General features: G+C 60.2%; 11 protein-coding genes across 11 annotated transcripts; 5 read left to right on the top strand and 6 right to left on the bottom strand.

The window, feature by feature from the left end:
- Positions 1-2,384: 2,384 nt before the first annotated feature.
- Positions 2,385-3,897, bottom strand: SPRG_14286 (hypothetical protein; the record flags this gene model as incomplete). The annotated part of the gene is made up of 2 exons (XM_012353398.1): positions 2,385-3,453; positions 3,494-3,897. The coding sequence occupies 2 exons, from the start codon at positions 3,895-3,897 to the stop codon at positions 2,385-2,387; spliced, it is 1,473 nt and encodes a 490-aa protein (XP_012208788.1).
- Positions 3,898-4,715: 818 nt separating this feature from the next.
- SPRG_14285 (hypothetical protein) lies at positions 4,716-6,646 on the top strand (the record flags this gene model as incomplete). Its single annotated transcript, XM_012353397.1, has 4 exons — positions 4,716-4,761; positions 4,807-4,847; positions 4,890-4,940; positions 4,980-6,646. The coding sequence occupies exons 1-4, from the start codon at positions 4,721-4,723 to the stop codon at positions 6,644-6,646; spliced, it is 1,800 nt and encodes a 599-aa protein (XP_012208787.1). The 5' UTR covers positions 4,716-4,720.
- On the bottom strand, positions 6,636-7,769 carry SPRG_14284 (hypothetical protein). The gene is made up of 2 exons (XM_012353396.1): positions 7,371-7,769; positions 6,636-7,317 (listed from the first exon to the last, which is right to left on the bottom strand). The coding sequence occupies exons 1-2, from the start codon at positions 7,748-7,750 to the stop codon at positions 6,681-6,683; spliced, it is 1,017 nt and encodes a 338-aa protein (XP_012208786.1). The 5' UTR covers positions 7,751-7,769; the 3' UTR covers positions 6,636-6,680.
- A 353-nt stretch (positions 7,770-8,122) lies between these two features.
- On the top strand, positions 8,123-10,080 carry SPRG_14283 (hypothetical protein). Its single transcript, XM_012353395.1, has 9 exons — positions 8,123-8,271; positions 8,318-8,405; positions 8,455-8,502; positions 8,543-8,740; positions 8,792-9,181; positions 9,231-9,294; positions 9,342-9,505; positions 9,550-9,704; positions 9,764-10,080. Exons 1-9 carry the CDS (start codon positions 8,135-8,137, stop codon positions 10,023-10,025), a joined length of 1,506 nt encoding a protein of 501 aa, XP_012208785.1. The 5' UTR covers positions 8,123-8,134; the 3' UTR covers positions 10,026-10,080.
- Positions 9,995-10,911, bottom strand: SPRG_14282 (hypothetical protein). Its single transcript, XM_012353394.1, has 5 exons — positions 10,772-10,911; positions 10,639-10,730; positions 10,519-10,584; positions 10,376-10,452; positions 9,995-10,326 (listed from the first exon to the last, which is right to left on the bottom strand). Exons 1-5 carry the CDS (start codon positions 10,871-10,873, stop codon positions 10,091-10,093), a joined length of 573 nt encoding a protein of 190 aa, XP_012208784.1. The 5' UTR covers positions 10,874-10,911; the 3' UTR covers positions 9,995-10,090.
- A 192-nt stretch (positions 10,912-11,103) lies between these two features.
- Positions 11,104-13,147, top strand: SPRG_21394 (hypothetical protein; the record flags this gene model as incomplete). Its single annotated transcript, XM_012353403.1, has 10 exons — positions 11,104-11,364; positions 11,411-11,653; positions 11,699-11,821; positions 11,875-11,980; positions 12,030-12,061; positions 12,109-12,168; positions 12,216-12,400; positions 12,445-12,787; positions 12,836-12,985; positions 13,035-13,147. The coding sequence occupies 10 exons, from the start codon at positions 11,104-11,106 to the stop codon at positions 13,110-13,112; spliced, it is 1,581 nt and encodes a 526-aa protein (XP_012208793.1). The 3' UTR covers positions 13,113-13,147.
- Positions 13,148-13,189: 42 nt separating this feature from the next.
- Positions 13,190-13,938, top strand: SPRG_14279 (hypothetical protein). Its single transcript, XM_012353393.1, has 2 exons — positions 13,190-13,702; positions 13,756-13,938. The coding sequence occupies exons 1-2, from the start codon at positions 13,216-13,218 to the stop codon at positions 13,908-13,910; spliced, it is 642 nt and encodes a 213-aa protein (XP_012208783.1). The 5' UTR covers positions 13,190-13,215; the 3' UTR covers positions 13,911-13,938.
- Positions 13,927-16,143, bottom strand: SPRG_14278 (hypothetical protein; the record flags this gene model as incomplete). The annotated part of the gene is made up of 10 exons (XM_012353392.1): positions 16,094-16,143; positions 15,997-16,052; positions 15,869-15,949; positions 15,601-15,819; positions 15,139-15,552; positions 14,708-15,092; positions 14,607-14,665; positions 14,428-14,557; positions 14,109-14,385; positions 13,927-14,059 (listed from the first exon to the last, which is right to left on the bottom strand). The coding sequence occupies exons 1-10, from the start codon at positions 16,104-16,106 to the stop codon at positions 13,927-13,929; spliced, it is 1,767 nt and encodes a 588-aa protein (XP_012208782.1). The 5' UTR covers positions 16,107-16,143.
- A 464-nt stretch (positions 16,144-16,607) lies between these two features.
- SPRG_14277 (hypothetical protein) lies at positions 16,608-19,475 on the top strand (the record flags this gene model as incomplete). The annotated part of the gene is made up of 2 exons (XM_012353391.1): positions 16,608-16,664; positions 16,713-19,475. 2 exons carry the CDS (start codon positions 16,608-16,610, stop codon positions 18,882-18,884), a joined length of 2,229 nt encoding a protein of 742 aa, XP_012208781.1. The 3' UTR covers positions 18,885-19,475.
- SPRG_14276 (hypothetical protein) lies at positions 19,383-21,315 on the bottom strand (the record flags this gene model as incomplete). The annotated part of the gene is made up of 13 exons (XM_012353390.1): positions 19,383-19,549; positions 19,592-19,706; positions 19,757-19,885; positions 19,940-20,040; positions 20,081-20,170; positions 20,217-20,334; positions 20,381-20,529; positions 20,578-20,655; positions 20,703-20,747; positions 20,796-20,930; positions 20,973-21,121; positions 21,170-21,240; positions 21,280-21,315. Coding segments are annotated over 13 exons (1,306 nt in total), but the record flags the coding sequence as incomplete, so codon positions are not given.
- A 33-nt stretch (positions 21,316-21,348) lies between these two features.
- SPRG_14275 (hypothetical protein) lies at positions 21,349-21,883 on the bottom strand (the record flags this gene model as incomplete). The annotated part of the gene is made up of 1 exon (XM_012353389.1): positions 21,349-21,883. A coding segment is annotated over one exon (476 nt), but the record flags the coding sequence as incomplete, so codon positions are not given.
- Positions 21,884-22,093: the final 210 nt, after the last annotated feature.

The following is a 22,093-nucleotide window of genomic DNA, read 5'->3' as shown; positions in this document are numbered from 1 at the left end:
TCGCCTGCATCAAGAAGTACATCGACAAAGGTATCGCGCTCGGCGAAACGCTATGCGAGGTTCACTGCCAGACGGGCCGACGCAAGCCGCCTTCGCAAGCCTGTCCCCCAGTAGAGCCAAGACGACAACGACGCCACCGAGGCGCCACGTGCAGCGAGCGCCGACCCATGGGTGCGATCGTGGGCAAGCCCAAGGTACTCATGGTCGCCGCCAACGATACGCGGGAAGCCGACGTGCTCGACTTTGCCGGTAATACGACGCACACGGAGCTCAAGAAGACGAAGACAGTCAAGTCTGTCGTCTTCCTCCAGTCGCCTCGACCAGCTTCGACGCGAGCGCGCCGAGCGCAAGGCCGTCGGGCAGCGCCGACTCGAGACGCTCCTCCGGCGCTAACGTAGAGCTACTCCATGTAGATATATATGAGTGAAAATACTGGGTGATTTTGCAATGAATTGATTTGCATATTCGAAACTACACTATATGCGCGGAGCCGCAACGCTGGGATCATTTCAGTGGCCAAGGACACGTCTGCCTAGGATTACGAAGGCTCAAAGCGCCATGTAATGGCTCACGTTGTGCGCGTCCAACCTTAATTTTGGTATTGCCATAAATACCAAATATAGCCACATTCGAACACCAAAGGCTCGGTGAAGCGAGAGTTGGAGCACAATTCATGATTGAAAACGAAAGCGCTCATACTTGACATGGTAATAGAGTGCACTTTCGAGAGTACGAAACGATGTATGTCGTCACAGTTCGAGCTCTGCGACGAGAGTTCTTGACAATATATTGAACATACTATTTGGAGCCATTATTTCCCTTTATAGTGTAGGCATTCAAATAGTATAATAAAATGCTAGCGGCGCTGTAGCGGACTTTACAACCACCATCGCCAATGTAATATGCTCTTCGAAACCATGTAAGAGAGATAGCGCTCTCGGATTCTGCGAAAACTCGACATTTTTACTCGAATTTATATGTACAAGTCGGCGAAAAACGACGCTCGGCAGTACGACTTTGCTGTGAGAGCCCAAGCGCCTACCACGTCCCAAACGCAACTTGCTAGGCCAGTCCATATGCATAGCCAACTGTGGCTGCCCGCGTCGGAGTCGGTCGAGTTTTCAAACTGCGCGAAAACACGTTGTGCATCTGGGCGTTTCTTTGGCCACCTCGAAAAATCAACGTTGGGATTCGCATGCATGCGCTGCGTTCGGCGTCCAAACCTTCATCTCCATGATACGAGGATGCTATAGAACGACAGGAACCGGTGCAGCCTCGCGTTGACGCGTCTGTGCGGCGTCGATCATGGTTGAGGTGGCGATTCTCACACTATTTAAAATATATCGTTATGATATACTGTTATGTCTTAGACAGCAATCGAGTGTTTTTCATAAACTCCTAACCTCTGGCATACTAGGCCACATAAACACCATCCCCTAGGTTGAGATAATACATCGCTGCGAGTGCAGAAGCCGAGAATTGCGAACTTAAAGCCTCTGGACGTTGTAATTGCATGAATGCTGCTATGAATCGAATTCCCGATCCAGTCGAAGGGGGATCGTCGATACAAGTGTTGAAGACGAAGCCTACGACGTACCAACGCGGTCATTTGCTTCTTAACGTTTTAAGAGCGCTTTGTATCTCTTGTCGAGCATTGCGTGCGTTGTAGGACGGCAGCGGAAACGTAGTTTGACCTGCTTTGTCCCCAAAAGCGTCTTCTATCTCGGTGCCAACTTTTGGCGATTTCATTTCAAACGCGATGATGTCGACAAGTGGCGTCGGCGTCCTGGCGTGGTGCCTCTAAGACGGCACTACGATCTTAGTTTGGCGCGCATCTTGGGTCGCGTATCTCTGCCACCCCCGCACGTCGACGCGACCCCGCATTCCGTGCTCTTCAAAGCATCCTCTGTGCACAAGTGGCCTGCACTCACGGCTGCACCGCCACCTGCCTGGAATCTCGCCACAATGTTCTATCGAGTGGGCGGACAGGACGATTTGGCAACAAAGGGGAGTTTACCCGACATGAATCCTGGCACCGCCGCTTCCCCTCTTGTGTAGAACAGAAACAGAGCTTCATTCAAGTGGTTGTATGTTGATATATGTTGCATTTATCTTGTATGGGCTGCTGACATCGATTTAACTCAACCCTAGTCCTACCTACTTCAGCACAGTACTCGGCCGCGTACACTGAAGCATACTAAGTTGTAAACGACGCTGCAACACGACACTGGGCACGTCTACACATAGCATCTCCCCCCCTTCGTTGTCGCCAGCACCACAGCCCGAGCTACCACCAACAACGATAGTACTGGCTCATAAAAAAACTGACAATGGTTATGACGTGTGTAGCAACGTCTTGTGTAGCAACTACGGTCGCAGTCCTACTACGGCCTGCTGAGGAGCGTCGGGGCCGGGCTGCACAAGACTATCTTCGAGTCCTGGCTCACGTCGACGGTCACGCCGTCGCTGGGCGCGACGAGCTGGTTGCTGTAGGCCTTGAATTTCTTCTTGGTGCTCCAAACGGTGATTGTGATACTGGTGCAGGACCGAAGCGCGTCCTTCAGTGCCATCGTCCCTTCGTACCGAAACGAGTTGAAGACGAGCTCGATCTCCATCGGTGCGGGTGCATGGTCACCTTGAAGAGCTGCTGCCAGTAGCGTCGCGCCTTGAGTGTTGATGTTACACTCGCGCAGGCCAATGTAGCGGACCCCGGCAACAATGCACCGACGAAAGGCATCACCAACGGACTGCAGGTTGAGGTTCATCGTGCGGCAGTGCAGCAACTCGATACGTTCGAGGCGGCGGGAGCGCGCGGCCCAGAGCAAAAGCGCTCGAAAGATGTCGCCGGCAAAGGCAGCGCCAAACACCCATATGTTGCGAATGGCCGAGTGCTCGGGCCATTCGACCGCCGTCTCGAGGACGCCGACATTGCCGTTCTTGACTTCGAGCTCCTCGAGCGCCGTCATGCGCGGGAGTGCCGCGAGGAGGAACGTGATAGCTTCGTGGCGTGGGCAAAAGAGCCTGAGCTTCGTGAGTTTGCTTACGTCAACGAGCGGGAAGATGGCTTGGGCCTCCCCGAGCGTCGTCAAGAGGAGTTGCAGCACGCAGAGGTGCCGTAGCGGCTGGCCATGCGCCACGAGCTGGCGAAGCACGCCGCTGGACGCGTTCAAGTAGAGGCTGGTGAGCGTTGGCGACGAGGCAAGAGCGTCTGCGAGGCCGGCGTCGTACTCCACGGCGTAGCTTGCCAGCTCCAAACGACGCGCATGACCAGAGACGAGCCAGCGCGCGAGGATGCGCAAGCCGTCCACCAGGTTTTCTGGGGTCTCGTGGTAGAGGCTGAGTCGGATGTCACGGACGCGGTGCGCGGGCGACGTCACGGCCTCGAGGACCTGCGTGTCGTGGCGGAGACCAATCGACTCGATGTTGGTGCAGAAGGCGCAGGAGCTCGGTGCGCTGCGACCGGAAGCAGATAGTCAGCCCAAGCGTCACGTACTTGAGCTTGGCCGCGCACTTGGTGATGAACGCCGAGTACGACAAGTCAAAGTTGCCCCGATCGGCAGGCCACGGGTCAAAACCAAGACCGTCCATGCCGACAGCGACAAACACGGGCATCGCGGCGACCACGTTATCGATGAGCTCTGTACACATGCGGTTGAGGCGCGGGACGGGCCACACATCGTCGATGCTCGCCAGCAGCGAAGGGAAGACCTCGCCGCGCGGTCTGGCTCTGCGGAGCGCCTCGAGCAGCGCGGCCAGCGGTGGCGTGAGCAGTGCCGGTGGCAGCGAGCGGAGAAAGGCCGCAACGTCCGTGGGCGACGCCGTGCATTGGGCGAGGTTCAGAACGACGACGTCCAAGTCGAGGACCGAGCGCTGCGCGTGGCAAACTCGCTTGGCCATCGCTGGACGCAAATTCCGCCAAGTCCCACACCACACGTATCCGGATCCAAAGGTCGTCGCAGATCGTGTTCGTCCTTGATGGCGCCAGGTCGTTTCAGATGCGTCGTTTCGGATGGCGAAACGCAGGCCTGGCAATATGAGTGCCATAGCCGACAACGATGTAGCGGAGTGGAGTAACCTCAAGCGAGGCAAAACCTCGCACGTGGAGGCAGGCAGCGACAAAAAACCTGCCCAATGACACGCGCGACATCGACGTGCGCCGCACTTTTGGTCGAAAGGACCCACCGATCCGTCCAATATGTATTGGGCCGTGTGCCGTCCGCGCGTCTCGGCCCAAGCGCACGGTTTCGCAGAAAGTTGGACGACGCCGCAGCGTTGCGGATGAGAAGCTTGTCGGGGGAATACCACCATTGTCGCCAGCCAGCGCGGCGGATTGTCGAGCTTGGCAGTCTGGCAGCCGCCGCAAGAGGAGACGGTCGACGCTGTCGACGCAGATCTGCGACCACACGACCCTTGGGCTGAGCGTGTCATGGTATACGTCGCAATAGTGCTGGATCTTGGACAAGACGTCATTGGAGGCGCCCGCCGGCTCGGCTTTGCTCTCGTCCGAGTCGTCGCCACGGGCCCAATTGTTGTTGGCGGCCCAAATGACGTGGCATAGCCGATGTGGTGGCTGGTGTCGTCAAGCTATCCAAGTTCGCTGGCACCGCCACCCCGAATACCACATCGTCAAATTGACCGGTCGTATGTATATGGTCTTGGTTGAACGCTTGCTACATACTCTAGTACGATACACTGCTACACACGGGCTAAAATTAGCGCGATGGACGTGGTCGAGCACAACCTGGCGCTGCGCGAGCTCTGGTGCGACGCAGGCTGCGATGAGGTCTTATTCCAAGGTCGCGTTAGGAAGCGCAAGGGCGAGTATGGGCTGCCATTTGTCCTCGACGGTACGCGAGATCGCAGGGGAGTTCCACTGACGCTACGCGTAGAAATACTCACCCTGCGGCAACTCGGGCTCGTTTCGGAGGACGAATATATGCGTACGTCGTCCGCGCTATCGCGGCATTAAGGGCCCGTAGGTCTCACGCGCCAGGCGCCCGCGAGTACGCCGGCCAAATCGCTGCCCGATGAGCTGCAAGCCGCGCTCGAAGCCCGCATCTCGGCCCTCTTGGACGCGCAAACGTACTTTCCTCTCGATCAGATCCAGGCGGCGCTGGAGAGCGAGTTCCAGACATCACTCGCGAGCCACAAGGAGTGGCTCCAGCACACGATCTTTCGCCAGAGCAAGGTCAAGCTCCAGAAAATCAACCACGCAGCGACCCTCGCCCGTGCCTCCGCCAGCGCGTCCGTGCTCCAAGCTGCGTATCGGCGCCACCGCGTGTCGTTTCTAAACAGCGCGCGCGCCCGTCGGAAGGCAGCGCTCGAGGCCGCAAATGCCGTCGCGCGCCGTGCCATCGACAACTACGCGCTCGACGTCATCGGCCGGTTTCTGCTGCGGCGCGTGCAGCGCCAGCGCTTTCGAATGGCGCTGCGCAGGTGGCGTGACGACGCGAGCTGGGCCGCGACGGCAGAAACGCTGCGGCGCACAAGGGCCGCGCGCATCCTTGCGCGGCAGCTGCCGACGATGGTGCACGAGTACAGGAAACGCCAAGCGCTCCATTCTCACCGACAGGAGCAGCAACGGGCGGCAGCATCGAGGATCCAAGCACGCGTGCGGTGGCGCCTCCAACAAGCACGACGCACCCGCGCACAGCAGCAAATTGCGCGCCTCTGTCTGCGCTTTTGGCAGCAGCGTCAGCTGTCTCGCGCCAAGTCGGTCATGGGCACGTGGCTACTGTCCTGCATCCTACGCCGTCGATACCGCTGCCGGTTGCGACGACGGGCTGCGAGTGCACGTCTGCTGCAGCGCTGGCTCCATCGCAAGCTTCTCCAACGACGCAGCGTGCGAACAATCGATTGTCTCTGCAATTGGCTGCGCACTTTGCAGCAAACTCGGAGGTTGTGTGGCTACGCGCGCGTGCGTCGGCGATTCGCGTTGGAAGTGCGCAGTGCCCGCGTCTTGCAGGCCACGTACCGATCGCACGTCCAGCGTCGCCAGCGGCGCAGCGCAGCCGCGGCCGTGCTTCAGTGCCTCGTCCGGCGCTGGCAGCAGCGCCGCGCCGCGCGCCTTGCTTGTCTTTTGCTGCAGATCACGCGCCGAGTGAAGCTGCGCCGGGCGCAGGTGGCAGCGCGACGAGAACGGGCGGCCAAAACCCTGCAGTGCGGCGTGCGGCATCTGCTCCACCGGCGCCAGCTGCAACGCGAGCGAGCGCTCCAGGTCGTGCGGCGATTTTGCCGCCGCGTGCTGGCGCTCCGGCGGGCCGAGGCCGCGCGAAGAAAACTCTCATCGGGTCTCGTGCCCATGCGGCCGCGCACCAAGAAGCCGCACACGCTGCCTGCCGTGACCCGCAACGCAGTGGCCGCGCCCGCGCTTCCGCCCGTGAAGCTCATCAAGCGCTACGACCGGATCTGCTCGACGTGCGCAAGCCCGCACCACACACAGTGCCGGCGGCCGTCGCTCTCGTCGCCGATGAAGTCGTGGATTGCCGTGCCGACGCTGTACCCGACCAAGCCACCTCGGCCCAGCAGGCCAAGCAACCAAGAGCCGAGCACCGAGCGCATCCAGCCGTCCAAGCCGTCGACCGTGCATTTGCCAGCGCTCCGAAGGGGCGTCCCCATGATGAAGCGCGCCGTGTCGCAGCTGTAGTATTTCGATAGTATATATTAGCAAAAGAACTAGGCTATGCTTTGTCGGCCTCGGCCTTTTCGCTCGTGACGTTGATAAGCACAAAGCCGGCAATCACAAAAATGGACGCCAAGACCGTCACCAGCGTCGGCGAGACGCTATGGAAGAGAAAGTCCGAGACGATCGCAAAGGGCACGGTGAGCGAGAGCCCGATCGTCGCGACCGTCGGCGTCGTGAAGAGCATCGCGAGCGCCCAGAGGTAGTCGCTCAGCACGTTGTCGAAGAGGCCCTTGATGGTGAGGAGCCCGAGGATCTCGCTCGTGAGCCCCGAGAGGTTCTCGAGCTGCGTCCAGTGCAGCACCAGCACGAGCGGCAGCAAGCACACAAAGTTGAGGAGGCCGAGGAGCCCAAAGAAGAGGCCGAGGCTCACCTTGCCTTCGTCGGGAATCAGGCGCCGGATCGCGGTCGTATACACACCGTACATGAAGGCCGCAAAGACCGCGAGGACGTCGCCCCACACGTTGTCGCGCGTCGTGTTCCCAGAGTCGTTGAAGACGGTGGCCGAGTTGCCGAGCATGCAGAGACCGACGCCGCCAAGCTTGGCGTAGCTAAAGCGCTCGCCGAGGTACGCGATGCTGAGGCCAAACGTAAACATGGCCGAGGTCGAGCTAATGATCGTGCTGCTCGTGACGCTACGCAGAGAGGAACAAGGTCATGCGCCGTATATGCAGAAGCGGACGTTTACCTCGTCATGTTGAGGCTAATGTTGTAGGTAAAGTTGGCGAGGAACCAGAGCGGCGCGACGATGGCGCTGATGACGAGCGTGTCGCGGGCGCTCGCCTGGCGCGACGACGGGACCACGTAGCCGAGGTACTTGCCGCCGTAGTAGAGCGGCAGGTTCACGGCGAAGAGCGAGTTGGCGACGTACGTGAGGAAGAAGGGCTTGTTGAAGCCGAGGTCGTGGAAGACGTACTGCACGAGGACGCTGGCAAAGGTCCAGATAATGGCCACGACCACGACGCAGCTCACGCCAATGACCCAGCGCGAGTGCGAGTAGCGCGGCGTGCGCGGCGACAGCGACGCCTTGGCGCCAGCCTCCAGCAGCAAGCTCTGCTCCGCGGCCATCTAGTCAAATGCCATCAAGATGTGTCCTGTAATCATCGTTGCAGTCCGGATACGCTTTCCGGATGCCCGCTCCCCAATCGAACGGCGATTCCGTGGATCACTTGGGATTCACCAAGCAGGTCGACTCCCACTGATTGGACGCGAGCGCTAAGAACACAGCGGAAGCTGCTCAGTGGATCTCCTGGGCGACCACCACCACGAAGTGGTGCTTGCACTGCCACCACCACTGCCATCATCATTGCTCTCTGACCGACACATCATTTCCACCTAAGTTCGGCAAAGATCGGATGCTTTTCGTCAAAACAATGTAAATTACGATTTATTTACCGTCAAATCAATGTAAATTACAATCAAATTACCGTCCATCAAATTGCAAAAACGGCGATGCAGTGGCGCTGGGTCGGTGCCATCGTGGCCTTCCGCCTCGCCAACGCGCTCTTCGTGCGCACGTACTTCAACCCGGATGAGTTCTGGCAGAGCTCCGAGGTCGCGCACCGCCTCGTCTACGGCTACGGCTACCTGTGCGTCCAGCGTGTACCTTTCGCAGCCTCACGCGTCGCGGATTAGGACGTGGGAGTGGCAGCCGGACGCGCGCCTGCGGGGCTATGCCCATCCCGCGCTCTTTGCTGCGCTGTACAAGATCCTCCAGCTCCTCGTGCGAGACGACGCTTTGCAGCTGCGCCCGACTGACCGTGTGGCTGTAGGGCCTCGACACGCCATGGGCGGTGGCGTACGCGCCGCGCCTCCTCCAGGTAGATCTTGTTGTACGCGATGCATCGTAATGTCGACTAGGGCCTCATTGCGGCCGTCGGCGACGTTTTCCTCTACAAGCTCGCGTTCGTGTATGCGGGCGAAGCCGCAGCCAAGTGGGCGCTCTTCTCGCAGCTCACGTCGTGGTTCGCCTTCTACACGCTCGTGCGCACGTACTCCAACTCGATCGAGGCCGTGTGCACCACGGTTGCGCTCGCCTACTGGCCGTGGTCGTTCCAGGTATTGATTTCCCTGCATATTTTTGTACCGTGCATTGCAACGGCGCCGTAGACGGACCGCGCCAAGATGGACGTGTACTGGCGTCGGGCGGCGTCGGGCCTCTCGGCTGCGGCGCTCGGCGTCGTGTTTCGGCCCACGAACGCCGTGCTCTGCGTCTTCCTTGGCGCGCGTCTCTTGCTGGCGTCGCCGGCGAAGCTCACGCTGCTCGTCACGGTCGTGGCGCCGATCGGGGCGGTGGCCATCGCCGCGATGCTACTCATCGACCGCATCGGGTATGGCGCGTGGACGTTCGTGCCACTGAATTTCGTCCGCTTCAACGTCGTCGAGGGCAAGGATGCGCTGTACGGAACGCACCCGTGGCACTGGTACCTCGTCGCGGGCTTTCCCGAAGCCGCCGCGACGTCGCTCCCGTTCCTCCTCGCTGGCGTCTGGAGCTCCCAGGCACGTCGTTCTTGGCTGTATGACTCGTTTGACGCGGTGCACTGAGTAGCGTCGCGAGCTGGCTGCGCTCATCGCATGGGCGCTCGCTGTCTACAGCTGCGGCGCCCACAAGGGTACTGTCCTCGTCGACGTCACAAGTGGGACGTCATCGCGCGTGTAGAGCCGCGGTTCCTCCTCCCGCTTCTTCCGCCCACGTTTGTGTACGCAGGACTCGGCCTTGCGCGCCTCCAAGCCCGCGCGCCAGCCAAGCTCTTCCGCGCCCTCGTGCTCATGCTCGTCGCCGCGAACGGCGCGGCGGCCGTCTACTTTGCTCGCTACCACAATGTACTACGCCTTTAACGCCCCGCGATGGCTCATTCGCCTTGTAGCGCGGCGCCTTGGACGTCGTCGACCATCTTCGAGCGGCGCTGCACGAGCAACACGATGCAGCGTCGGTCGATTTCTTTATGACGTGCCACGCCACGCCGTACTACAGCCACCTCCACCGCAACGTGTCTCTCTGGTTCCCCGACTGCTCGCCCATGTATTCTTACCCTGCCAACACCCAAAGCTCGTTTGCTCATGGCTACATGACATGCATAGCAACCGTGTCAAGGGCTCCGAGTCGGACTTGGTGCGCCATGCACCGCTCGACGTGGCGGAAGCGCGCTACGGCAACGGTAGCAACCGCCCCACGTTCCTCGTCATGTACGCGTCGGCCGAGCGTGCGATCGGCCAGAGCCGCCTCGCTGCGTGGCAGTACACAAAAGACGCGAGCATCTTCAACACCCATTTCAGCTTGGACGCCGATGTGCCCGAGCCCGAGACCCACATGGTGGTATATCGCCAAACCGCATTTGCGTAGGTCGGTCGTGCGCTTCCTTAATATGGAGATTAAGAAACGATATACATACATACGAGCCGAAAGGTCTAATCGCGGCGACGGTCGCGCGAGCTGCCACGGCGGTCGCGGGAGCGAGAGCGCTCCTTCCGGACGGGCGAGCGCGAGCGGCGGCGATCACGCGAGCGGTCACGGTCACGGCCGCGCGAGCGCGAGCGTTCACGCCGGCGGTACGGCGAGCGCGAGCGGCTGCGGCGACGATCACCGCTGCGACCGCGGGGCTCGTTGTAGCGCGGACGCGAGCTCGCGCCAGGCGGGCCAAGGTCTACGATACCACCGTATTCGGACGCGCACACCAACACTGCAACACGTACATTGGCCGGGCGTCTTGGGGTGGCCACGCGCACGCTTGGCAGCTTCCACGCGGATGCGGCGGCCCATGATCTCGGTTCTGTACGATACAAGAGCTTATTGAACCATTCTCGAATCGAAAGTTGCGCTGAAGCGTCGTTCGTACTCGTGCAGGCCAGCGATCGCGTCGTCAGCGTCACGCTTGTCTTCAAACGTGACAAAGGCAAACCCTCTAGCATGCTCCTGATGAGCCTTCTCGAGAAGCGCATGCAAATAGTGGGTCAACCTCGACTCGTGCGTCACGGGGTCCGAGATGAGGTCGACGCGCGAGAGCCGACCGTACTTGGAGAAGACCGCGTTGATTTCTTCTTGGTTCATCTAGACGGGGGTTCGGAGGGTGTAAATGGGGGGAGGGTGACCTTGATGGGGAGGTTGGCGATGTAGAGGTTGTTGCCGACGTTCGTGTTGGGCACATCGCTGCGCTCCCGCGACTGCGTCCGCGATCGACGGTCCGAGGACATGAGGTCAAAACTGCAAATACTGTCCGCCTCACCTTGCGTGGATCTTTCTTTTTATTGAATTGCACGCTCCTCCATACAAACAGCAAGCTACCTTAAAATGTTTGTGTTTCTATCAAGCTTCGAATTTGTATGACTGGGAAATCCTATAGAAGCTTGGCGCGAGCGGATTGGATGAAATGCATGCATTTCATCCAATGGCATCGCAAGCGTGACGTACATGGCACTGCGACATGGCTCAGGTCAAGCGCAAGCAGTACGAGGACGACGCCGTCGCCCTCTACGACGTCGAGTTCGCGCCCGGACCGCTTGGCATCCAGTTCGAGACGGGCTTCTACGGCCACCACGCGCTCGTGAAGGGCCTCGTGCGTGGCAGCCAGGCGAGTCGCCTCCTCCAAAGCGAAAACCACGCGATCCAAGCGCATGCGATCCAGACCGGCCATGTGCTCGTCGCTGTCAACGGCGTCGATGTCACGGCCGACTCGTTTCCCGATGTGCGCGAGCGAGCGATGGGCGTGCCGGCGCTCACGGCTACGGTAGGTGATGCGGTCGATTCGCAGCGCTGCGCACCCGCGCGTCCTGCGTTTCCTTGACCCGAGCGTGCTCTCGCTCGACCAGTTCCACCACGATCCAGCCCAGGAGCTCGTGAATCGGTACACGCTTTTCGTTAGCGTCGCAGCTCATGAACTTTCTTGCGGCAGTGACGAGTATGGCTTTGCAAAGGATGACAAGTACATTCTGAAGCACCGACAGCAGTTGCGCCACCAACGCGAGAAGCCTGCGGTAAGCATCGTCTCCGTCGTATGGTGTCCTAGAGCGAGCGTGTAGCGATATAAGCACGAAAAGCAGTGGCTGGAGCTGCTCCAAGAGAACGGAGGCTTCGACGGCCTCCAGGTCTCGCTGCACGAGAGCTCCGAGGATGAGAGTACGCACGTCCGCGAGCTCCTCCAGGTCTCACCACCTCCGCAACACATCGCATGATCCACTTACAGAGAGTGTCTTAGCCGCTCGTCGTTGGCGGCATTCCGTCGGCCTATCGCCCCGCCATGTGGCTCTTGTTGGCGAATGTCGCGACCTACAAGGCGCGCTTCCCACTCGACTACTACCAAAGTGCTGCTAGAACTTAGTATGGGTCTTATTCACAGGGATATTTATGTAGGCCTCCTCCATCGCGAAGACCACCGAGGCAGCGTGCGTATTCCTATCTAGATTGCGCCGTGCGCATCCCGCTGGTCTAGACGGTCGACGACATTGAGAAGGACGTTGGGCGCACGTACCCCGAGCACACGTTCTTCCAGGTATACTATAGACGGTAGATCTGCGCCGAGCCAAGATGATTGCGTAGGCGGAGCGCGGCAAGGTCGAGCTCACCAACGTGCTTTTGGCGTACGCGATGCACCGGCGCGAGATCGGGTACTGCCAGTCCATGAACTTTATCGTGGGCATCCTCGTGCTCTTCCTGCCCGAAGAAGACGCGTTCTGGCTCCTCGCCGTGCTCTTGGACAAGTTTCTGCCGTGGGAGAACTACTCGTATGACAATGGAATTGCCATGCGACGGGTTGACGTCGCGCTAGGCGGAGCATGGTCGGCGCCCAAGTCGACCAGATCGTCTTCAAGCGGCTCGTGAAGCTCCAAGCGCCGGCGCTCAGCGCGATGCTCGAGACGCACGGCATCGACATCGAACTCGTGTCTCTCCAGTGGTTTCTCTGCGTCTTCCTCTGCACGCTGCCCCTCGAGACGGCACTGCGCGTATGGGACCTCCTCCTCTTCTACGGCCAAGAGGTCGTCTTCGACGCCGCGCTCTGCGTCCTGCAGCTGGGCGAGCAAGACATCATGGGCGTCGCGTCGCACGCAGAGCTCTTCCAGCGCGTGCGGGAGCTCGGGACCGAGCTGCATGACGCCGACGCCTTTGCCGAGGTGTGGCGACGCAACCGAGGCTACATAGCCTGACCATTTGCATTGTAGTTTGTGCACGCGTTCATGCAGAACGAGCGCAAGGCGCCGACCGGGCCCTTGGACCAGCTCGTGGCCAAAGTCACGCGGTTCCTCGACAAGAGCGCAGCGCCAGCCGTCGCCCCGTCGCCCAAGCTCTACACCTTTGACGACATTGAGCAGGTATATCCCATGGTCTCATGGCCAATGTCTCATCTTGTTGTCATGGCAGTGGCGGCTGGAAGCACGGCCGCAGGTCGAAGCCAACGAGCGCGAGATGCAGCGCTTCCGTGAGACCTGCGCCGAGTAGACGACCCACAATCAAAATCAAACTCAAAATCTTTTGCCGCACGTTGTTTTTGTATGGGCATACAAACAAGAGGACAGTGCATTATCTGTGACGCCCAACGAAGATGGACGAAACCTTGCTCTCGTCGCTGGAGGCGCGCATCGCCGCCATCTGCGCGGCCACCGACCTTCCCCGCCACCTTCCCGAGCTTGTCCACGTCTGCGAAGAGCTCGAGCTCCAGACCCTGAGCTCCAGCGTCGAGCCCATGGCCGCGTTGCACTACGCGCAGTTCCTCGGGGCCCTACTCGCCCTTCGGCGCTTGGACGAAGCCCGCCACCTGTGGAAGCGCCTGCCGCACAAGGGCGCGGACGGGCTGCAGCAGATTTGGGCCGTAGGGCGAGCGCTGTGGGCGCGCGACATTGTCCAGGCGCACGCAGCTGCTGCGGCCTTGGAGGCGAGCACGACGGAACCGGCTTTGGCGCCGGTGACTGCGGTGCTCAAGCAATCGATCCAGCACTCGACGGCGGTCTTGATTGCGCAGGCGTACTCTGTGCTTTCCATCGACAGCACCGCACAAGCCCTCGGCCTCTCTCGCGATGCCACGCTGGCCTGTATGCATCCTACTCTCTCACTCACAGCCTCTCATCACAGCGTCTCTGGCTAGTCTGCGCGCAGCATGGATGGCGCATCGAGAACGACAGCGTGATGCCCAAGGCGCTCGCGAGCCATGTTGACGAGAACGCGATCGAGCTCGGCCAGTTGCACCACCTTGCCGACTACATCTTGCACCTCGAGCAGCGCTCGATTATGAAAGTCTAAATTGAAACGAGCAGCTCTACCGTCCCCATCCGTACTCCCCTAAAATGCTCTTGAGCTCTGCAAGGGCCCGCGGGTCCGTCGTCGCGACGCTTGGCAGCTTGTTCTGGAGCTCGACGAAGAAGCCGTGGCAGGCGTCGCAGCGCGCGGCCCTATGCAGTAGACGACGTCGTAACCTGCAGCTGCATCGATCGAGCGCACCGTTCTTCACCGGCAAAGTTGACTTCTCGGTTGCTCCGGCGCGCTTCCTTGTTGTCCTTGACGAGAGGCCCAAAGGCTGAGACGAGAACCTTGGCGACGGCGACACCGACCGTAGCGTACGGAGGGAACGATCCCACGAGCTCGATTGCAAGCGGAAGCAGCAGCACGCACGCCTCGAGGTCGAGTCCGATGGTCGCGAGCTCGACGTTGCCGAGAATGTCAACCGCCAAGGCCTCGCGTGTCCCCGTCGGGAGCTGGCTGATGAAGCGAAAGCCACCTGTCGCCGCATGAGCAAGGCGGAACGTGCGTCAGAAGGTACCGTGGATGTCGCCCTTGTCCCAGTAGTAGCTCATAAACTGCTCGAGGGCCTTTTGCCGGCTCTTGAACGTTCGAATTGAGAGCTCCATCCCGACCTTGAGCTCGTTGACGTAGTCGGAGCTAAAGGCTTCCTACGCAGCCACGCAAGTGAGATGGTAGAAACACACAGAAGGTACAAACGGGCGGCTCGGCGGCAGCGAATCGCTTGATCGTGTCCATGCCCATCTCGGTCGAGGCGCCTGCACCACGACATGAGCCCTGCAGATAGTCACATGGCGTACTTTCTCTCGGCGGCGGCGACGCCGGGGGTGACTGCTCGGGCGTCGGAGGGTGGCGTTGCTGATGCACGACACTACGGGGGGGTTGAGCCGGCTGCGGAGGTGTTGCCGGGGGTTGCTGCAAAGCTGGTTGTTGCGACGGCGCGGATCGTGGCGGCTGGAGGACTTTGGGTGTAATGGGGCGAGATACGGCGGCAGGCGTGATCGGACGCGGCGTCTTTTTAGGTGGAGCAAATGGCTGGAGCGTCGTCAGATCGACGCGCCAGACAGAGATGAAGGCGTTCGCGAACGAGCCGCCAAAGAGCTGGAGGTTGTCGGTCACGAGTGTGTCCCCAAGGGTCTCGGTCACCCCTTGGCGAGCGTTGTTCCAGAGCAGCGTGTCGTGGCACTAGGCACGCGTGAGGCCATGCTGCGGAGGAGGAGGGACGGCGTACGGAGACTGATGAGTCGTACGACCAGACCTTGACCATATCCTGGGACACACAGAGCGCGTACTTGCCGCTGTATGGCTCGCTGATCGTGTGCGCGATCGCCGCCACCGGCGTCGTGTCGGTCGGCGTGACCCCGAGAAGCTCGAAGGACTGGAGGTCCCAGAACCGCATGGTCCTGTCCTGCGACGCCGACACGAGAATGTACTCCTCCGGGTTGAACTCAAGGCACGTGATGGCGCCACCGTGGTCAGTGAACTCGCGCAGAAGCTTCCCAGCTGTGAGGTCCCAGATCTTGAGGGTCCCGTCGGCACTGCCAGACGTGAGCCAGCGGCCGTCGGGCGTGAAGCTCACACATGTGATGTCGCTCGCATGGCCCTTGAACGTCTGTACACAGTTCTTCGTCTTGAGATCCCAGATCTACGCAATCCAAGATACGGCAAATCGACTGCAAGAGGTTCGGGCGACCTTGACGTTGGTGTCGAGCGCGCCGGACGCGACGTAATCGCCGTAAAGATGGTAGTCGATGCTCGTGCACGACGACATGTGGCCCTTGAGCGACCGAAACACCTTGGCCGACTCCATGTCGTAGGCCTTGATGGCGCCCGACGTCGACCCGGCGACGACGCGCTTCTCGGCCGGATCAAAGGTCACGCACTCGACAGGGCTCGAATGGCCGGCGAGGCTCTGCCCACGAGAGCGTCATGAGCTACGCTTCGCCTTTCCGGGATAGTACCATGATGTTCTTGGTCTCGCTCTCGCGGATGCGCCAGACGTTGACGTTGGTGTCGTCGCCGCCACTGACCGCCACTTGGCCCTAGGACGCGGCCGTGAGCCGTCTCGCGCGCAGAGGCTGCCACGTACGGACTTGCGCCCGAAGCGGAAGCAGTTGACGTTGCTCGAGTGGCCCATGAAGTGGGCTACGTGCCATGAGAGCTCCACGACGACAGCGACCACGTACAGTGCTTGAACATCGTTGCAGCCGTCGCCGAGATCCAAGCCTAATTACACACTATTCTCTTTTCGGAATATAGTGTTATCGGAAACCTGGCGCGAAGATCGTATTACGATGCTCTCTTGCAGTGGCTTGCTTGCCCATCGTTAACGGCTTGCGGCGCGTCCGCGGACTGCCACTCGATGGCGCGGCCCAAGGCGCTCTGTTCTTTTGTCAATGCGGGAGCAACATGCCCTCCATCAATGGGGGTTAATTAGGGGGTATCTTGCGGAGGTATGTAGCCCAGGGGTGCTAGAACCGGCGTCGGAACAAGCATGGATCTACGCAAGATACGGCGGCGATGGCGGCCAACGCCGACGCCAACGCCCTCGGATCTTCGAACTTTGGGTCTAACTTCGAACTACGCAATAGAATCAAATTCAATGCTGCATACAAATAACAAATGTTGCATGCTCGGTTTCACTAAAATAATTCGCTGGTATTAATAAGGTAGGGTTGGCGGGAATCCACCACAGCCCAAATGGCCGCGATCAAGGAGGTTATGGGCGGCAAGGTCGTGGCCTTGACCGCCAAGGAGGTACGGCGACGGCGCGAGACGAAGATGGATGCTCACGCTGCGAGGTAGATCCCTGTATGTGGAGGCGGTGGTACCGTTCGCCTCCTCAAGGACGGCTCGATCCGCTTGCGCTGCCGCGGCAAGGCGTCGCTCATCATCAACAAGGTGAATGACCGCCAGCTCATGCTCAAGACGGGCGACGCAGCGATCCTTGGTGTCAAAGACGCGTTCAACGCCAACGGATCGCTTCAGAAGTACGTCGTGGTCGACACGCCGTCGTCGCTCGAAGCTTGCACCACGGTGGACCTCACGAAGAAGCGGTCGGCGCCGGCCAAGTCCGAGCCGCCGGCCAAAGTCCGACGCACTGTGCTCGAGGACGCCGAAAGCAGCGAGAATGACGACTACATCGCGCCGAAGAAGGCTCCGCGCCGCAACATGGTGGTCGTCGACACGGACGACGAGGAGCCGGCGCCCGAAGACAGTACAACCGAGGAGTCGTCGCCAAAAGCAACCCAAGACGACGATGGTGTCGAGTCGATTGACGACGACGACGACGATGATGTGTACGTGATCGAGACCAAAGCCAAGCCAACGGTACCAGCGACATCGTGGATGGCCAAGTACGGGCGGTCGACCTTTACGCCTGGTGAGACGAGCGGCGACAGCAATGGGTGGATCACGGCGCCGCGGAAACGGAAGGATGCGACGGACCAGTGGACGGCGAAGAAGCTCGAGTCGTTCAAGAAGCCCGTGGCCAAGACGCGGCAAGCGCGGAAACGAGTCGCGTCGTCGGAAGAAGAAGAAGAAGACGAGAACGAGGACAGCGCGTCTGGCGAATCGGATGGTCTCGACGAATCCGACCACGGTCGGCGACCATCGACGAAGCAATCGCAGAAGGACGAGGTCGGCGCCATCTTGAAGACATGCGAAGAGCTTGCAGAGACGCTGCGGGCGTCCGTGTCGCAGTGGTCGTCATCGCCCGACGCTGCCAACGACCAAGAGACCGCGCTCGTGGCCGTCGACGACAACAAGCAGTTTGTCCAGACGTCGGACATCCCGGGGCTCAGCCCGTCGCTCGTTCTCAAGCCGTACCAGATCGTCGGTGTCAACTGGATGTACCTTTTGCACACGCACAAGATGTCGGCCGTCTTGGCGGACGAGATGGGTCTCGGGAAGACGGTCCAGACGATCGCGTTCCTCGCGCTCCTCTGCAGCAAAACCCAAGCGCCCCACTTTGTGATCGTGCCCGCGTCGACCTTGAGCAACTGGGTCCGCGAGTTTGAAAAGTTTGCGCCCACGCTCCGCGTCCTCACGTACTATGGCGACAAGGACGACCGTATGGCGATGCAAGACGCACGAGCCGAGTTTGACGTGCTCCTCACAACCTACTCGTACTTTGAGCGCGACGCGTGCGCAGACGACCGCGCCTTCTTCCGCAAGTTCTCGTTCGGGTACGTCGTGCTGGACGAAGGCCACTCGATCAAGAACGCCAACACGTCGCGCTTCAAACGCATTGCGGCTGTCCGGGCGCGCCACCGCCTCGTGCTGTCGGGGACGCCGATCCAGAACAACCTGAGCGAGCTGCTCTCGCTCCTGAGCTTCCTCATGCCCAAGATCTTCAACCACGGGTCGGAGCAGATCACGGACTTCTTTGCGGCCGACCAGCAGAGCACGACGTGCGCCAAGATCCGCCGCATTCTCGCGCCCTTCATTCTCCGCCGTATGAAGAAGTACGTGCTCACGCAGATGGGACCAAAGGACGAGAAGACGAGCATGCTCACGCTGCCGGACGACCAGCGGGCGATCTACGACGCGCTCGTGGCGGCGGCCGTTGCAACGAAGCAAGCTGCCAAGGACAAGAAGGCAGCCAGCAAGACGACGAAGGCACCGACGGGCGTCACCCGTGAGATGCGCGACCTCCTCAACCTCGACAGCAACATTTTCGCGGGGCAGTCGGACACGGCGATCTTTACGCAGCTGCGAAAGGCTGCGAACCACTCGATCATGCTGCGGCACCACTTCCGCTGCGACGTCAAGATGGAGACGCTCGGCCGACACCTCTACAAGCTTGGCGCCTTTGGGGACCAGTGTACGCGCGCCATGGTCGACAAGGAGATCGAGTCGTACTCGGACTTTGACCTGCACGAGCTGTGCGTGCAGTACGGCGACATCAGTTCGGAGCTTCGAGCGCTTCAGCTGCCGATGGACGTGATCCTCAAGTCGGTCAAATTCGACTTTTGAGGTCGCTCTTGCCGACTCTGCAGACGGATGGGCACCGCGTGCTGATCTTTTCGCAGTGGACCAAGCTCCTCGACCTTATGGAGGTGCTCATGGAGCACTTGGGCTACAAGTTTATCCGCCTCGACGGCTCGACGACCGTCTCGGATCGCCAAGCGCTCATCGATCAGTTCAACGAAGACACGTCGATCTTTGTCTTTCTACTCTCGACGCGAGCGGGCGGTCTCGGCATCAACCTCACGGCGGCAGACACGGTGATTCTGCACGACTTGGACTTCAACCCGACGATCGACGCGCAAGCCTGCGACCGCTGCCACCGCATCGGGCAGACCAAGCCCGTCACGATCTACAAGCTCGTCGCGAGCGACACGGTCGACCAAGCCATCTACAACATCGCCGAGCAAAAGACGCAGCTCAACGACGCCGTCCTCGGCGAGCTCGGCAAGTCCAAAAAGTCCACCAAGGCCGGAACGAACAGCTCGACCGCGGACGTCCAAGCCATTCTCTCGTCCGTGCTCTCGTCGTACACTGCGAAATAAGCGCATAAGATAAGAGGATAAATCTTGGATACAAGTATACTATGACACGATCGGGTCGTCCATGGACGGAAACCGAAAGTTGGCGGCGAGGAACTGGTTGCGCTGACAGCTGCGAAGCGTCGTCTTGACCTAACGACAACGCTTCCCACGCTGCTCCATATAGACATGTACCTGCGCGGCAAAGTCGTTGGCGGATCTGCCAAAGCCGTTGAACGTGTTGGCGCAGAATCCGAGCTGGCCGCCATAGTACATGAGGAACATGGGGTAGACGCGAAAGTTGTGGCGCCTGCTTCACATCGCATCAGCAATTTGCCAGCATATAGTAGAGTGCCGCACGAGCTCAGAAGCGTCGAGGTCGAGCAGTCGGCGAGCACGATCCGCTTGGCGCTGAGCGCGCGGTCGGGCGCCGGGTCTTCGTACGCCCCATGGTTGGGAAGCGGCGGCGTGTCGTCGTCGACGGGCCGCCTACACGACGCGTTGCTTCTTGGTGCACCGATTCGGCCGATGCGATCGTCGTACACGGTGTCGTCGGTCGCCCACTCGACCTCGATCGTCGCCAGCATGCGCTCGGCCTGGACGCAGTCGGACGTCGAGAGATTCGAGCAGACGACAACGAGGAGCTATTCAACTGTGTCGGTGGTGTCAAGGCGTTGTATGTACCTGGTTGCTCTTCATGTGCGCGACCATGTGGTCTAAGAACCGCGGGTGGAGACGCGGAAGGGTCTTGATGATGGCCTTGGGTTTGGCGATCTACCCACCGATCCTAGTATGCTACTGGCGCCAGGCAACGACGAACCTTGGCCGACGGGATGTAGCTCTGCTGGCGCTTGATCGGCGAGAAGAAGCTGTGGCAAGGAATGCTGCGCTGGGCCTCGACTTGGTCGTTTACGTTGTGCCCGATCGCTGTCGTGTAGCTACGGTGCAGTGTCCAAGTAGATTCGCATGCATCGCGGCTCGTACGCTCTCAGCCGCAGCACCAGCGACTTGTTGGTCTCGACGAGCGGCTGGAGGTGCGACCCGACGCGCACCTTGTCGACTTCGCGGCCGCTCGCCGAGACGCGCGGCAGATGCCAGTTGTAGCGCTGCGCTTTCTTAATCGGCATCTCGTTCTACGCGCGGCGGGTGATACGAGAGACATTGCCTCCTCAAGGTGGCACCTGGCGATCTTGGCGATCGACGAGCGACGGCCGCGGGATGGCCAGCTCGAGGGACCCGTCGACCCGCCGGCGCTGGATCTGCGCAGGGCGAATTGCAGCGATGACGCAAAGCCAACACGATGCACCTTGTTGAGGTACGATTCCCGCACGGGTCGTCCGAGCTCGAAAACCTGCAACCAAATTCTTTTCAACGGAAATACGATGCGACGCATGCGTACAAGAACGCTGTGGTGCTTGACGGTGAGCTGTATCGCTGCTTGGCTCGAGCACTGGAGCGCCAAGACCGAGTTGAGCTGCAGATCGATGGGGCGTGGTAGCAGCGTCGTCACCGAGGTCGGATCCCAGCGATAGTACTGCAACGTGAATCGCTTAGCAGGAAGCAAGTGCGTTGGTACCTGTAAGATTTCGCCGTCCTCACCAGCAACAAGCACGTCCGCGTCGGTGGCTACGAAGCGCTGCTGGCCTGAGCGGTAGTTGGCAAAGCCGTTGCCGCCAAAGCTGAAGCCGACGAGGAGCTGCGTCGGCTGTCCGTCCAGCCGCGTGTCTGTCGACCGAATTTGGAGTGGTGGGTACAGGACATGATTCAACGCACCGTCGTAAAACTGCCCGTACTTGGCACCGTCCACGCGGCTAATGACGGCGAGGACCGAGCCGGATCCATATCTGCAGCAGCGTCAACAAGGTAGAGTGCGAGCCTCGTACCGCAGGATGCCGCAGCCGTCCTCGTCGAGGCTCATGGATCTAAATTTAGAGTCCAGCGCAAAGCCAACGCGGCAGAACGTGATGCAAGCACTCGTTAAGTCTTAGTGCGCTCGTGAACCTTAGTAGCTTCACGTCTCGTCCGCCTTGAACTTGATCGAGATGCTATTGACGCAGTGGCGGTGGTTCGTCGGCGTAGGGAAGCCTTCGTTCTCAAAGACATGACCCATGTGGCCGTGGCACACAGCGCAGACGATCTCGGTTCGCTGGCCGTCGCTGTCGGGCACCCACGAGATGGCACTGGGCAGCGCATCGTAGAACGCAGGCCACCCGCAGCCCGAGTCAAACTTGTGCGCCGACGAGTACAAGGGCGTGTGGCAGCCGGCGCACACGTACGTTCCTTTCTCAAAGTGCTTGTTCAAGGGCCCGCTGCCCGGTGGCTCCGTGCCCTTCTGCCGCAAGACGCGGTATTCCCACGGCGTCAGCTTCGCCTTCCACTCGTCGTCGGTCGTGGGTATGGGCTTGGGTGCATCGTCCTTGGTCGAGAAGCGCAGGCGTCGGGTGGCGGCGCCGACCGCCCGCGGAAGCCGGAGGCAGCGAAGCATGGGATCTCTGGAATGGATGCAGGAAGGCCATTGGCTGGAAATATGTAGCTTATTGGCGAATCCAAGGCTGTACATGCATGGTACATACTTCGATTGGCTATAAAGCAAGAGTCGTTGGCGAATCAGGAGTCAAAATCGTCCCTTGTTTTATGACCCAATGTTTGTATGAGGCAAGCGTATTATTTTGCACAGCACGTCAGTTCGCATTCATC

The sequence above is a fragment of the Saprolegnia parasitica genome, assembly GCF_000151545.1.
Source record: "Saprolegnia parasitica CBS 223.65 unplaced genomic scaffold supercont2.122, whole genome shotgun sequence".
Classification (NCBI taxonomy): Eukaryota; Oomycota; class Saprolegniomycetes; order Saprolegniales; family Saprolegniaceae; genus Saprolegnia; species Saprolegnia parasitica.
The sequence above is the reverse complement of the archived record's forward strand: the minus strand, read 5'-3'. Positions and strand labels throughout refer to the sequence as shown.

Coding starts and splice junctions, on each gene's coding strand:
- SPRG_14279 (XM_012353393.1), top strand. CDS start 13,216: ATGGACGAAACCTTGCTCTCGTCGCTGGAGGCGCGCATCGCCGCCATC. Junction 13,703..13,755: donor TCGCGATGCCACGCTGGCCT/GTATGCATCCTA, acceptor GTCTCTGGCTAG/TCTGCGCGCAGCATGGATGG.
- SPRG_14283 (XM_012353395.1), top strand. CDS start 8,135: ATGCAGTGGCGCTGGGTCGGTGCCATCGTGGCCTTCCGCCTCGCCAAC. Junction 8,406..8,454: donor ACAAGATCCTCCAGCTCCTC/GTGCGAGACGAC, acceptor GTGTGGCTGTAG/GGCCTCGACACGCCATGGGC. Junction 9,295..9,341: donor CAGCTGCGGCGCCCACAAGG/GTACTGTCCTCG, acceptor TCGCGCGTGTAG/AGCCGCGGTTCCTCCTCCCG.
- SPRG_14284 (XM_012353396.1), bottom strand. CDS start 7,750: ATGGCCGCGGAGCAGAGCTTGCTGCTGGAGGCTGGCGCCAAGGCGTCG. Junction 7,318..7,370: donor ATTAGCCTCAACATGACGAG/GTAAACGTCCGC, acceptor CTCTCTGCGTAG/CGTCACGAGCAGCACGATCA.
- SPRG_14282 (XM_012353394.1), bottom strand. CDS start 10,873: ATGTCCTCGGACCGTCGATCGCGGACGCAGTCGCGGGAGCGCAGCGAT. Junction 10,731..10,771: donor TCGCCAACCTCCCCATCAAG/GTCACCCTCCCC, acceptor ACCCCCGTCTAG/ATGAACCAAGAAGAAATCAA. Junction 10,327..10,375: donor CCCCAAGACGCCCGGCCAAT/GTACGTGTTGCA, acceptor GTGGTATCGTAG/ACCTTGGCCCGCCTGGCGCG.